The sequence below is a fragment of the Schistocerca gregaria genome, chromosome 7, assembly GCF_023897955.1.
Source record: "Schistocerca gregaria isolate iqSchGreg1 chromosome 7, iqSchGreg1.2, whole genome shotgun sequence".
In the NCBI taxonomy this organism is placed as follows: domain Eukaryota; kingdom Metazoa; phylum Arthropoda; class Insecta; order Orthoptera; family Acrididae; genus Schistocerca; species Schistocerca gregaria.
In genome coordinates, this window is record NC_064926.1 from 253,723,062 (window position 1) to 253,739,288 (window position 16,227).

Genomic DNA, 16,227 nt, shown 5'->3' on the forward strand with positions numbered 1-16,227 from the left:
CCTCCGGTCCAGATTGTATACCAGCCAGGTTCCTCTCAGAGTATTCTGATACAATAGCTCCGTATTTAGCAATTATATACAACCGCTCGCTCACAGAAAGATCCGTACCTAAGGACAGGAAAATTGCTCAAGTCACACCAACACCCAAAAAGGGAAGTAGAAGTAATCCACAGAATTACAGGCCCATATCCCTAACGTCGATTTGCAGTAGAGTTTTTGAACATGTACTGTATTAGAACATTATGGAGAGTCTCGAAGAAAACGATTTATTGTCACGTAGTCAGCACGGATTCAGAAAATATCGTTCTTGCGAAGCACAACTAGTTCTATATACTCAAGAAGTAAAGTGTGCTATCGACAGGGGATGTCAAATTGATTCCATACTTTTAGATTTCCAGAAGGCTTTCGACATCGTTCCTCCCAAGCGTCTTCTAACCAAACTGCATGCCTATGGAATATCGCCTCAGCTGAGAGACTGGATCCGTGATATCCTGTCAGAAAGGTTACAGTTCGTAGTAATAGACGGAAAGCATCCAGTAAAACAGAAATAATATCCGGCTTTCCCCAAGGAAGTGTTATGGGCCCTCTAAGGTTTCTGATCTGTATTAACGACGTAGAAGACAATCTTCGCAGCCGTCTTAGATTGTTTGCAGATGATGCTGTCATTTACCGTTTTGTAAAGTCTTCAGCTGACCAAAACGATTTGCAAAATGATTTAGAGAAGATATCTGTATGGTGCGAAAAGTGGCAATTGACACTGACTAAAGAAAAGTGTGAAGTTATTCGCATGAGTACTAAAAGAAATCCGCTAAGTTTCGATTGCGCGATAAGTCACACAACTATGAAAGCTGTAAATTCAACTAAATACTTTGGGAGTACGTAAATTGCAACGACTACAAAGGTAATGTTGTGGGTAGAGCAAAATAAACACTGCAAGACATTGGCAGTACACTTAGAAGGTGCAACTGGTCTACTAAACAGATTGCTTACACCACGCTTATCCGCCCTGTTCTGGAGTATTGCTGTGAGGTGCGGGATCCGCAACAGGTAGGACTGACGGATGACATCGAAAAAGTACAAAGAAGGGTAGCTCGATTTGTATTATCACGAAGTAGTTGGACTAGTGCCACAGTCATGATACGTGGAGTCTCAATCATTAAAACAAAGACGTTTTTCGTTGCGATGGAATCTTCTCATGAAATTGCAATTACCAATTTTCTCTTCCGATTGCGAAAACATTCCGTTGGAACCCACCTATATAGGGAGAAATAAAATAAGAAAAATCAGGGCTCGCACAGAAAAGTGGAAGTTCTCGTTTTTCCCTCAAGCCGTTCGAGAGTGGAACGGTAGAGGGACAGCTTGAAGGTGGTTCATTGAACCCTCTGTCAGGCACTTTATTGTGAATAGCAGAGTAATCACGTAGATGTAGATGCTGCGTTATGAAAGTGAGTCAGGGATAATGAGCGATGAAGATAGAAGCCACATAAAAACAGCGGAAATGAAATTTCTAAATTCTGTAAAAGTCTGTTCCAAACGAGATCGATTTACAAATCGAGAGATTCGAAAAGAGTTTCAAATGCATAAACTAAATGATAAAATATAGCTACACAAAAAAATAAAAAGGTCATGTAGAACGTGTGAGTGAAAGAAGACTAGAAAAAGCAGCATGTAGATAGAACCCAGTCGGAAGAACTGTGGAAAGACCAAAGAAAAGATAGTAATATATCCTATGGAGCCGGAACATGTCACAAAGGCCTAATCCTTAGGAGAAGATAAGGAGAAGAAAAAGAAAATTACATGACGCGAAATGGCTTCGCTGTAGTAGACATTTGTCAATAAAGCTTAAGCCGTTTGTGCAGTTGTTAAGTATAATTATTAGTCTAGTCAGTCGACATTCCTCACCTGTAAATATCTGGTAATAACCGCAGTAAATGGGAATTCTTAAGCCTTATGTGCAGACAATAAATATAGTTACATGCTTGTTTTATTGATGTTCTTAATCTGTAGCTGTCTGTCAACGAGCAACGCCGTATGACAATGAATAACTTAGTAGTAGTTGCTATTACGTAGTTCTCTGAATTATTTTGTTTTTCTCTTGTCCCGCCAACACACGGCGCTTTAGGTTTTTTTTTAATATCTTGCTCCCATACATTTCAAAGTTTTTATTGAAACATCACAGGACCACTTCTGGGCTTAACTGCCCTCCCCACAGAATGCAGGTTAGGCGGCTCATTGAGTAGTCGTTGTACCATTTGGACAGAGGACAAATCGCAACTCTTCGGACGATAAAACGTGCCAACACTCAGCACAGACAGTTTTTGCTGGGAGCAAGAGCCTATGCCGAGGTACCCTACTGCGACCGTCCATCTCACTTATTGCCGTTTACAACTTTCGTTCCGAAACTAGTTGAGATCCGAGTTTACTGCACCAAACATTCCTGACAGATTTGAAATTGTTTCTTGTAGACGAGGCGTGACACTCGTATTCTCTTTTGGTTTATGTTCTTTGCTTAGCTGCGAGAGGCACACCATTCACTGCAGATACACTGGACGTTGACGCTGGTGCACCAAAAAACAAACTAGAAAGCTTCACTCTCGGTGTGGCCTGGCCGTGTCCAAAACATCTGCAGGGTGTTTATAATCAAATTTCCTCTGGTTAAGCCAGTGTAGACAGAAAACTGATTACCGTATCCAACTTCACAGGAATGATGTTCAGACTGTGAGGTGCAGTATTTCCGCTGGTACTTGTTAGTAACCCCCCCCCCCTTCCTCCCCCCACCCCCACCCCATGAATCACAGACCTTGCCGTTGGCGGGGAGACTTACGAGCCTCAGCGATACTGATAGCCGTATCATAGGTACAACCACAAGGGAGGGGTATGTGTTGAGAAGCCAGAGAAACTTGTGGTTCCTCAAGAGGGACAGCAGCCTTTTCAATAGTTGCAGGGGCAACAATCTGGATGATTGACTGATCTGGCCTTGTAACATTAACGAAAACGACCTTGCTGTGCTGGTATTGCGTGTGGTGTCACTGCCAGACACCACACTTGCTAGGTGGTAGCCTTTAAATCGGCCGCGGTCCGGTAGTATACGTCGGACCCGCGTGTCGCCACTATCAGTGATTGCAGACCGAGCGCCGCCACACGGCAAGTCTACAGAGACTTCCTAGCACTCGCCCCAGTTCTACAGCCGACTTTGCTAGCGATGGTTCACTGACATCTACGCTCTCATTTGCCGAGACGATAGTTAGCATACCCTTCAGCTACGTTATTTGCTACGACCTAGCAAGGCGCCAGTATCCGTACTATTGAAATTGTGAATCATGTACCATAAAGAGCGACGTTCGTCATTAATGGATTAAAGTTAAGTATTCCACCGGCTACGTCCGTTTTTTTCAATTCTAATTCCCTTGTCATGTTCCAGACCTCACGCCAGCCTGCGTGAGCTAAAACGCGTGCATTTCGGCCTTCTTTAACCATATGGTTCGCTCTCCTGAAAACCACAACATTCCGAACGGCTGAAAGCAAGGGGAAACTGCAGACATAATTTTTCCCGAGGGCATGCAACTTCACTGTATGGTTAAATGATGATGGCGTCCTCTTGGGTAAAATATTCCGGACATAAAATAGTCCCCCAATCGGATCTTCGGGCGGGGATTACTCAAGAGGATGCCGTTATCAGGAGAAAGAAAACTGGCATTCTACGAATCGGAGCGTGGAATGTCAGATCACTTAATCGGGCAGGTAGGTTAGTAAATTTAAAAATGGAAATGAATAGGCTAAAGTTAGATATAGTTGGAATTAGTGAAGTTCGGTGGCAGGAGGAACAAGATTTTTGGTTAGGTGAATATAGGGTTATAAATACAAAATCATATAGGGGTAATGCAGAAGTAGGTTTAATAATGAATAAAAAATAGCAGCGCGGTAAGCTACTAGGAACAGCATAGTGAACGCATTATTATAGCAAAGATAAACACGAGGCCCACGCCTACCACTGCAGTACAAGTTTCGATAGTAGGAAAAGGAAGAGAAGGGAAAGTAGTAGGTGAATATGGAATGGGTGTAAGGAATGGAAGAGTAAGCGGCCTGATAGAATTATGCACAGAGAATAGCTTAATCATAGCTAACACTTGGTTTAAGATTCATTAAAGAAGGTTGTATACCTGGAAGAGGCCTAGAGCCACTGGAAAGTTTCAGATAGATTATATAACGGTAAGAAAAAAATTTAGGAACCAGGTTTTAAACTGTATGACATTTCCAGCGGCAGATGTGAACTCTGACCACAATCTGTTGGTTATGAACTGTAGATTAAAACTGAAGAAAGTGCAAAAAGCTGGGAATCTAAGGAGATGGGACCTGGGTGAATTGAAAGAAGCAGAGGTTGTAGAGAGTTTCAGAGAGAGCATTAGGGAACGATTGACAAGAACAGGGGAAAGAAATACAGTAGAAAAAGAAGGGTAACTTCGAAAACTGAAATAGTGAACGCGGCAGAGGACTGAATAGGTAAAAAGACAAGGTCTAGTAGCAATCCATTGGTAACAGAACAGATATTGAATTTAATTGATGAAACGAGAAAATATAAAAATGCATTAATTGAAGGAGGCAAAAATAAATACAAAGTTCTCAAAAATAAGACCGACAGTAAGCGCAAAATGGATAAGCAGGAATAGCTAGAGAACAAATATAAGGATGTAGACGCATATATCAAGAGAGGTAAGATAGGAGGGTAAGTCAATTATTATCGAGCGATGACCTCAGCAGTTTGGTGTCATAAGACCTCACCATCAATTATTATCCGCAATTTAGTTATATTTTGTTTATTTTGGCAGTACTGTGGTTTAGCGTTGCTGACGCATGCTCTGTTTATTTATTGTTATATCTTTGCAGTTTTCAAGCTACTAGGTTAATTTCGTTATTGCTGCCGTGCTGTTAATCATAGCTGCTCCGTAGTCTATTTGCACCACAGAAGACCCACGATCTGTGATCCGTTTTTTGTGGTCGGAAGGCGTATCAGGGACCGAAATTCATCGAAGACTTTCAGTACAGTACGGGAACGGTGTTTTACAACCACGAAGTGTCTACGAAAGGATGGAAAAATCCTGAAATGGTCGCACAAGTGTTACGCACGATGAAGGAGCCGGACGTCCGCTTATCGCCACAAATGAAGAAACCATTCAGCGTTCACGTGAAATGATTCTCTTAGACAGACGATTAACTATTCACGAAGTGGCACATCATCTGCAAATTAGTCACGGTTCTGCCTACGAAATCATCCACAACAGACTTGGGTTTCATAAAGTTTGTGCAAGATGGGTCCCAAAACAACTCATATATTTGAATAAACCAACGCGTTTAGACATCTGCAAAAAAACATTGGGATCGCTATGGAAACGAAGGGGACAACTACTTAGACAGGATCATTACTGCTGACGAAACATTGATCCATCATTACGAGCCGGAAAGTAAACGGCAGTGTATAGAATAGAAACATCAAAATTTTCCGTGCAAGAAAATGTTCAAGACCTAACCGTCCGCAGAAAAACTGATGCTTACAGTGTTTTGGGACGCACAACGTGCAGTACTGGAACATTATGGGAAAGGAGCACAACAGTAAACAGTGCACGTTAGAGTGAGATTCTTACTGCCAGGCTAAAGCCTGCAATTCGAAGCAAACCCCGTGGATTGCTGTCAAAATGTCTTGTGTTGTTGCACGACTATGTCCGTCCGCATACTGCTGCCCACACTTCTTAATCGCTCCAGAAACCGAAGTACTGGATTATCCTCCCTACAGTCCCGATCTTGCCCCTTCTGACTGTCACTTGTTTTTTCCACTCAAACAGCATTAAGGGGCCGTAGATTTGCCTCGGATGAAGCAGTGGAATAAGCGGTGCATTCCTGGCTCGCAGCTAAACTGAGAGCCATCTTTTATGAGGGCATCAGGAAGCTTGTGCAACGATGGACCAAGTGCGTTGAAACGCAAGGAGACTATGTCGGTAAATGATGTTCTTGTAAGATTCCTGTTTGATTACAATAAAATTTTAAAACTTCTTTGCCGGTAATAATTGACATAACCCCGTAGATATTGCCTTTAGGAAAATTAAAGAAACCTTTGGACGAAAGAGAACTACTTGTATGAATATCAAGATCCCATATGGAAAACCAGTTCTAAGCAAAAACGGGAAAGCAGAAAGTTGGAAGGAGAGTATGGAGGGTCTGTACAGGGGCAGTATACTAGGCAATATTATGGAAATGGAAGAGGAGGTAGATGAAGATGAAAAGGGAGATATGATACTGCGCGAAGAATTTGACAGAGCACAGAAAGGCCTAAGTAGAAACAAGGCCCCAGGAGTAGACAATATTCCTTTACAACTACTGATAGCCTTGCGAGAGCCAGCCCTGACAAAACTCTTCCATCTGGTGAGAAAGATGTATGAGACAGGCAAAATACCCTCAGACTTCAAGAAGAATATAATAATTCCAATCTCAAAGGAAGCAGGTGTTGAGAGGAATGAAAATTGCCGATCTATCAGTTTAATAAGTCATGGCTGCAAAATACTAACACGAATTCTTTACAGACGATAGGACAAACTGGTAGAAGCCGACCTCGGGGAAGATCAGTTTGGATTCCGTAGAAATATTGAAACACGTGAGGCAATACTGACCCTACGAATTATCTTAGAAGATAAATTGAGGAAAGGCAAACCTAAGTTTCTAGCATTTGTAGACTTAGAGAAAGCTTGTGACAGTCCAAATTCTGTAGGTGGAATGGGGTAAAATACAGGCACCAAAAGACTATTTAGAATTTGTACAAAAACCAGATGGCAGCTTTTAAGAGTCAACGTGGCATGAAAAGGAAGCAATGGTTGGGAAGGGAGTGAGACAGGGCTGTTGCCTATGCCGATGTTATTCAATCTGTATGTTGAGAAAAGCAGTAAGGGTAACAAAAGACAAATTTTGAATAGGCATTAAAATCCATGGAGAAGAAATAAAAACTGAGGTTTGCTGATGACATTGTAATTTTGTCAGAGACAGCAAAGGAGCTGGAAGAGCAGGATATAAGATGAACATAAACAAAAGCAGACAAAGATAATGGAATGTAGTCCAATTAAATTGGGTGATACTGAGGGAATTAGATTAGAAAATGAGACACTTAAAGTAGTAAATGAGGTTTGCTATTTTGGAAGCATAATAACTGACGATGGTCGAAGTAGAGTGGATACAAAATCTACACTGGCACTGGAAAGGAAAGCGTTTCTGAAGAAGAGAAATTTGTTAACATCGAGCATAGATTTAAGTGTCAGGAAGTCTTTCCTGAGAATATTTGTATAGAGTCTAGCCATGTATGGATGTCGAACATGGACAATAAAAGTTTAGACAGGCAAATAATAGAAGTTTTCGGAATGTGGTGCTACAGAAGACTGCTGAAGATTAGAGAGGTAGTTCACATAACTAACGAGGAGGTACTGAACAGAACTGGGGAGAAGAGAAATTTGTTGCACAACTTTACTAGAAGAACGGATCGGTTGGTAGGACACATTCTGAGGCATCAAGGGATTACCAATTTAGTACTGGAGGGCACCGTGGAGGCAAAAATCATAGAGGGAGACCAAGAGACTAAGCAGATTCAGAAGATGTAGGTTGCATTAGGTACTGGTAGATGAAGAAGCATGCACAGCATAGAGCAGCGTGGAGAGCTGCATCAAACCATAACAACAACAACTTTTTAGTGGCATGACTAGGAGCCGGTACTGGTAGGGCGATAGTGGGTTGAAACAGAAGCATCAGTCTGCACTGCAGGTGAGGAGGACTTCATTCGTAAAGCTGTTTTAAGAAACCAACAGCTTTAACGCTATTGATCTTCGTGAGTGTAGGCGCATAAAAGGAGTAAGGAGAGGTCTTTGTCCGCACCGAGGTTGTAAAACGTAATTCGGAAGCTCGAATTCACTGACGATATGGGAACTACACCAGGGTGAGGCTGACGGCCAATTGCGCCACAGATTGTTGAAGAAGCTCCTGCTGCCGTGTCTGAGAATGCTGGATGTAATGTGCGATCTTCAAGCAGTGCACGAGCTGTGTTACGACAGCCGAACATTCCAGGGTCCACCGGCCGAGAAGTGCTGCAACCATTTGTGAAATTGTATCCGTACAGACTTCTGGCCTGTCGTGCATGGAGACAGTGGTCACAATGAGCAACGTTTGTACCAGGAACTTAAACATTTTACGCAGATCATAGATGTTACCCTCTGATGTAGAAATTAAAATGTGTTTCTTTGCTTGGTTTATTCATTACTTCCCTTTCGCAAGTTCTTACAAATGTTTACTGAACGTTTCATTATCGTAAGATCACTTGTTTTTAATGCGGGCCCTCGTAAGTAGGTAACGTTTAATTATAACAACCCTGTATATTCCGAGATTCTATAATGTCTCTACGTAGGTCGACCTTAGCGTCCTGTTAGCACACAGTCGAATGACACATACAAACCACGTCATGATTCTGCGCTACTCAAGCGGTGAAGAGTCAAATGGCGGCATGGTACCATTTCTACACTACCTATAGAGTACCGAAGAGTTTTGTTTGCTTTTTTAAAGCGATTATTTATTTTTGTACGGTGATCTTACTAATTTAGTAGTACTGATACAATATTTTTGTACCCCTGTTAAAATAACTGTGCATCAGCCAGACCTATTTGCTATGTTCACCACTATCGGTTCAGTAGTGTATGTGTCAGTGAATGAAAAACACTCACACACACACACTTTTGAATTAAACACTCACTCATTCGCTCACACACAAACACACACACACACACACACACACACACACACGTATGTGTGCCGCATGTACACCACCACACCATTTTTACATATTAGCACAGATATTAGAAGAAATTTTGCTTTAACGATAGAAAAATTCGTACTACAACGCCTCCAAACTTGACAGCCGTATAACAGGAAGGTATGATTGACATAATTCTTCAGTCTGTAACCAAATATTGCTACAGAGCAATAGTTCCATACGTCTTGTCTTCATGTGTACGGTTGTAGAAGTGTCGGCTCAAATTAAACATGCGCAGTAACAGTTAAATACTCACCGTGTAATAGTTGGTACGATTTTTGTCATCCAGCTCACCCCAGTCCGAGTAGCCGTTCTCCGTTACGAATATGGGATATTCTGGGTATGAAACAGCAATCCAGTTCAGAAGTTTACGGAATCCCCAAGGGATTACCTGTTGAACAAACAAAAGGATTTAAACAGTTTTCGTTCAAAAAGTCAAGTAAGTCACATTTCTAGTAAGAAGTCAGTCTAGTTTACTAGTTTCGTGAGTATTGTAGGAGGAGTGATATAGAATATGTGTATGTGATCATACGTACGATAATACGGCATATCTAGGAGGAAAAGAGTAGCTCATGCAAACGTGGTCTACGTAACTAGGATTGGATGATGATTGTGTTTGCTTTGTTGGGCGCTCAACTGCGCTGTCACCAGCGCCCGCACAAAGTCCCAATTTTTACAGAGTCCAATTTCTACCCAATCCAATCCAGCCACTGTCACGGATGATGATGACGATGACGATGATGAAATGTTGAGGACAACACAAACACCCAGTCCCAGGCAGAGGAAATCCCCAACCTGGACTGAATCCTAGCCCGGGGCCACGTGATCCAGAGGCAGCAACGCTAGCCACTAGACCACGAGCTACTGACACTAGGATTGGAAGCAGTCAGTTTTAGGATCCAAGGTATGTCTGCAGTTGGCTACTTTGAAGGCCTGACAGAGAATCAGTCACAGTGGGGTGGTCGGTGAAACAATTACTTCACAATAGCTGCGTCCACCGCATATACATACGCAGCGACGTAGAAACCAAGTACCATATTTCTTGTTCTCGCACCTTTCGTTACCCAATCAACAACAGTCTACAAGGACAGCAACGTCGTGCTGGTTCCCAGATAAATCAAATAACTGTTTAATACACTAAGGGTATACGAGATTCTCTATACACTGTTATCAATAAGCAATTACATTAAAGCAACCATCGAAATAGACTACGAAAGCATGCTGAAAAATAAGTCAAACATTATTAACATTCTACATTTTTCGTCTTCATGTCTACACATTAGTTCTCGGTATAGTCACCCTGACGACAAACTTATTTCTCCTAACGACAGACCAATTTGTTGATGCCTTCACAGTAGAATATTTGTCTTCGTTGACGGAGGCACAAACTCATTTGCACTACTCCGCTTCATCGCTATCAAATGGTTCAAATGGCTCTGAGCAATATGGGACTTAACTTCTGAGGACATCAGTCCCCTATAACTTAGAACTACTTAAACCTAACTAACCTACGGACATCACACACATCCATGCCAGAGGCAGAATTCGAACCTGCGACCGTAGCGGTCGCGCGGTTCCAGACTGGAGCGCCTAGAACCGCTCGGCCACTCTGACCGGCTTCATCGCTATCAAAGTGATGCCTTCGAAGATAAGTTTCGGAAACAGATAAAAATTGTATGGGCCTAAGTCTAGACTACGTGCATTATGATCGATGACAATGAACCGAAGGTGTCGGATTGTTGCAGATGTCGCAGAATTCATGTGTGGTGTGGCACTGAAATGTTGAAGGCGAGTGTGCTTCATGTGTGGATGAACTCTTCGAATTAGATACTCGATTGGAGCCCACAGCACCCACATAGTTACGCTACATACCGCTATGTTACACCCTATAATTTGGAGCTCTCTTGCGCCAGACAGCTACAAACATATATACACAAAGAACAAAGGCGTAGAATATTAATAACGTTTATTGTGTTGAAATAGCTTTAAGACATTTCTTGCGACTGTTTCCTGGAACAACTGAATGAAAATGAAACCCTGCTCTTCCTTGCGGGGAACGTGTATGCGCTTAAACTTGGAAGAAACCAGGCTCTCCTAAGCGAATGTAAAATATGAGAGACGATTCGTAACTATGTTAATCAAAGAAACACTTCCCTGTGCCTACCTGCACAAAGTAAGACCTAGAGCACCCGACAAAAAAGTGATGCACCAGCGGGGGAGGAGGAATGAAATTAAATTGCATGCATTGTGGCAGTATGTCATGTTTTGATTACTATGTCTATAAAAATTAAAAGAAAATTGCACTATGAGTCCGCTTGTCAATAACACGTGGCACCCCCTCTTGGTCTTCATACATGCACTGATACGGTTGGGAAGAGAGTCACAGAGCCAGAGCCATCGCGTCCTCTTCTGCCTCAAGTTGGCTGGTCCCACACACGTTCTGTAGCGGATGGATCTGGAGATCTCGTTAGCCACGCGATTAACCCAACATTACAGACACAGATCATAGTGACACATGGCAGGTGTAGAAGAGTATGAAAAATGGCAACACGGTACTGTCACTTGAGAGGACTCAGGATATCATGACGTTCTGCTGTGCCTTCAGATTTCTCTCAGTCGGTATCAGTCGTGACCTTAAGTCATATCTGATGGTTTCCCAAATCATGCGGCCAGGAATATAACCGTTGTACTCTTCATAATATTGGAATAATGGGACCTATCCCCAGGCCGCCGCCATACTCGTTAACGATGGTCACGTGGGATACTGTTGAACCACTATTCATTGCTGACCACATCACATCTACGTCTACATCTACATATATACTCCGCTAGCCACCAACCGGTGTGTGGCGGAGGGCACTATTCGCCCCAAAGTCATGTCCCCCCGTTTGTTCGACTAACGGGAAAACTACTGTGTGAACGCCTCAGTAAGAGCTCTTATTTCCCTTATCTTTGAATGGTGATCATTGTGCGATATGAAAGTTGGTGGTAATAATATATGGTCTACATCCCGGGCGGAGATAAGATTTTGGAATTTAGTAAGCAGCGCTTTCTTTTTAGAGCGTCATCTATCTGCGTGTCCCACTTCAAACTTTCTATGATATTTGTAACGCTTTCGCGATGGCTAAATGTACCAGTCACTAATCTTGCCGCTCTTCTTTGGACCTTCTCAATCTCTTGAATCAGACGTAAATGGTAAGGGTCCCATACAGAAGGACAATACTCTGAGACTGGACAAACTAAAGTGTTGTAAGCAATTTCCTTTGTTGAAGGACTGCATCGTTTCAGGATTCTAACAAAAAATAGCAATATCGAGTTCGCCTTACCCGTTACTTGTGTAATCTGCTGGTTCCACTTGAGATCATTTCGAATGGTCATACCCAGATACTTGATGGATGTTACCGCTTCCAAACACGGGGACTTTGTTTTGTACTCGTACATTGACAGGGATTTCCGCTTTGTTACAATTACTAATATTGAAAGATAACTGCCAGTCATTACACCAAGCATTTATGTTCTGCATATCCTCATTGATTTGTTCACAGCTTTCATGTGATACTACTTTGCTGTAGTCTACAGCATCGTCGGCAAACAGTCTCATGCCGCTGTCAATATCATCAAACAGATCTACATCTGTCTACATCCATACTCCGCAAGCCATCTGACGGTGTGTGGCGGAGGGTACCCTGAGTACCTCTATCGGTTCTCCCTTCTATTCCAGTCTTGTATTGTTCGTGGAAAGAAGGATTGTCGGTATGCTTCTGTGTGGGCTCTAATCTCTCTGATTTTATCCTCATGGTCGCTTCGCGAGATATACGTAGGAGGGAGCAATATACTGCTTGACTCTTCGGTAAAGGTATGTTCTCGAAACTTTAACAAAAGCCCGTACCGAGCTATTGAGCGTCTCTCCTGCAGAGTCTTCCACTGCAGTTTATCTATCATCTCCGTAACGCTTTCGCGATTACTAAATGATCCTGTAACGAAGCGCGCTGCTCTCCGTTGGATCTTCTCTATCTCTTCTATCAACCCTGTATGGTAAGGATTCCACACTGTTGAGCAGTATTCAAGCAGTGGGCGAACAAGCCTACTGTAACCTACTTCCTTTGTTTTCGGATTGCATTTCCTTAGGATTCTTCCAATGAATCTCAGTCTGGCATCTGCTCTACCGACGATCAACTTTATATGATCATTCCATTTTAAATCACTCCTAATGAGTACTCCCAGATAATTTATGGAATTAACTGCTTCCAGTTGCTGACCTGCTATTTTGTAGCTAAATGATAAGGGATCTATATTTCTATGTATTCGCAGCACATTACACTTGTCTACATTGTGATTCAATTGCCATTACCTGCACCATGCGTCAATTCGCTGCAGATCATCAAGCATTTCAGTACAATTTTTCATTGTTGCAACCTCTCGATACACCACAGCATCATCTGCAAAAAGCCTCAGTGAACTTCCGATGTCATCCACCAGGTCATTTACGCTGCCCTGGGATACACTGATGTTACGCTTGTTTCTGTTGAAGTCTTCCCATTCAGGATGACATACTGCTCCCTGTCTGTCCAGCCGCATATGACAACGGACAGACCGTAAGCGCGCACTTTATGGAGCAAGCGACAGTGCGGAACTGAGTCGAACGGCTTTCGAAAGTCCAGGAATATGGCATCAGCCTGGGTTCAAATGGTTCAAATGGCTCTGAGTACTATGAGACTCAACTGCTGTGGTCATTAGTCCCCTAGAACTTAGAACTACTTAAACCTAACTAACCTAAGGACATCACACACATCCATGCCCGAGGCAGGATTCGAACCTGCGACCGTAGCAGTCGCACGATTCCGGACTGCGCGCCTAGAACCGCGAGACCACCGCGGCCGGCCATCAGCCTGGGAGCTGGTATCTAGAGCGTGTTGTATATCATGCACAAAGAGGACCAGCTGTGTCTCGCAAGACTGCTGTTTCCTAAAACCGTGCTGTTTTCTGCAGATGAGCTACTCAGAGCCTAGAAATGTCATTATGTCTGAACACAAAATACGTTCCATGATTCTACAACAAATCGACGTCAGCGACATTGGCCGTTAATTATATGCATCCGATTTTCTACACTTTCTATCGATTGCTATGACTGGGCTTTCTTCTAGTCCCTTGGAACTTTCCGCTGTTCTAATGATCTCTGATAGATGATAGATAAGAATGGTGCTACACTCCTGGAAATGGAAAAAAGAACACATTGACGCCGGTGTGTCAGACCCACCATACTTGCTCCGGACACTGCGAGAGGGCTGTACAAGCAATGATCACACGCACGGCACAGCGGACACACTAGGAACCGCGGTGTTGGCCGTCGAATGGCGCTAGCTGCGCAGCATTTGTGCACCGCCGCCGTCAGTGTCAGCCAGTTTGCCGTGGCATACGGAGCTCCATCGCGGTCTTTAACACTGGTAGCGACAGCGTGGACGTGAACCGTATGTGCAGTTGACGGACTTTGAGCGAGGGCGTATAGTGGGCATGCGGGAGGCCGGGTGGACGTACCGCCGAATTGCTCAACACGTGGGGCGTGAGGTCTCCACAGTACATCGATGTTGTCGCCAGTGGTCGGCGGAAGGTGCACGTGCCCGTCGACCTGGGACCGGACCGCAGCGACGCACGGATGCACGCCAAGACCGTAGGATCCTACGCAGTGCCGTAGGGGACCGCAGCGCCACTTCCCAGCAAATTAGGGACACTGTTGCTCCTGGGGTATCGGCGAGGACCATTCGTAACCGTCTCCATGAAACTGGGCTACGGTCCCCCACTCCGTTAGGCCGTCTTCCGCTCACGCCCCAACATCGTGCAGCCCGCCTCCAGTGGTGTCGCGACAGGCGTGAATGGAGGGACGAATGGAGACGTGTCGTCTTCAGCGATGAGAGTCGCTTCTGCCTTGGTGCCAATGATGGTCGTATGCGTGTTTGGCGCCGTGCAGGTGAGCGCCACAGTCAGGACTGCATACGACCGAGGCACACAGGGTCAACACCCGGCATCATGGTGTGGGGAGCGATCTCCTACACTGGCCGTACACCTCTGGTGATCGTCGAGGGGACACTGAATAGTGCATGGTACATCCAAACCGTCATCGAACCCATCGTTCCACCATTCCTAGACCAGCAAGGGAACTTGCTGTTCCAACAGGACAATGCACGTCTGCATGTATCCCGTGCCACCCAACGTGCTGTAGAAGGTGTAAGTCAACTACCCTGTCCAGCAAGATCTCCGGATCTGTCCCCCATTGAGCATGTTTGGGACTGGATGAAGCGTCGTCTCACGCGGTCTGCACGTCCAGCACGAACGCTGGTCCAACTGAGGCGCCAGGTGGAAATGGCATGGCAAGCCGTTCCACAGGACTACATCCAGCATCTCTACGATCGTCTCCATGGGAGAATAGCAGCCTGCATTGCTGCGAAAGGTGGATATACACTGTACTAGTGCCGACTTTGTGCATGCTCTGTTGCCTGTGTCTATGTACCTGTGGTTCTGTCAGTGTGATCATGTGATGTATCTGACCCCAGGAATGTGTCACCAAAGTTTCCCCTTCCTGGGACAATGAATTCACGGTGTTCTTATTTCAATTTCCAGGAGTGTATATTTGTAGCATAGTCAACATAAAATCTTACGGGAACATCGTCTGCGCCAGATGCCTTCCTGGCTTCTAAGGGTCTTAACTGTTTTACAATCCAAGGTAGAATAAACACTATGGCAGCCATCCTTGCGTTTGTTCGGTAATGGAAAGGGGAATGGTGCTGCAGTCCTCTACCGTAAACTAGTTTTTGAAAGCTATGTTCAGAATTTAGCACCATCCGTTACATTTCCCGTACTGTCAGGAAGAAAAGGTACTGAATTATTTGTAGCACTCATTGAATTTACGTACTACCAAAAGTTTTTGGGGATATTTTTAGAATCTGCAGATAATATATTGCTTTCAAATCCTTTAAAAGAATCTTTCATTGACCTTTTGACAGATGCTTTCATTTCACGGAACTTCTGTTAGTCAGCGGGGCAGTGACTAAATTTAAAACCACTGTGCAAAATTCTCAACTTTCTCAACAACTTCGTATTATGTTTTTTGAACCAAGGTGGATCCTTTCCCTCTCCTATATTTTTGCTAGGCACGTATTTCTCTAACAGGTGGTGAATAATACCTTTAAATTCCGACGAAAGTAGCTCAATATCTTTGTATCCCGCGGTGAAGATATTCATTAATTGCACTTTTATTTGCTTTCCCAAACAAGAATTTTTTTTTTTTTTTTTTTTTTTTTTTTTTTTTTGCAACGTCCGCTTACGTATAAGCCACAACGATATTACGGTCGCTAATACCTTCTTCTACATTAACTTCCTCACAAATATCGGGCCTGTTT

General features: G+C 43.7%; 1 protein-coding gene across 1 annotated transcript in view; it reads right to left on the reverse strand.

Moving 5' to 3' along the window:
• Window positions 1-16,227, reverse strand: part of LOC126282010 (myrosinase 1-like) — a 90,813-nt gene that overhangs the window by 9,305 nt on the left and 65,281 nt on the right. Inside the window, exon 9 of the mRNA XM_049981401.1 lies at window positions 9,090-9,224. Coding sequence (XP_049837358.1) covers window positions 9,090-9,224 — 135 coding nt within the window. The remainder of the gene's footprint in view (window positions 1-9,089; window positions 9,225-16,227) is intronic.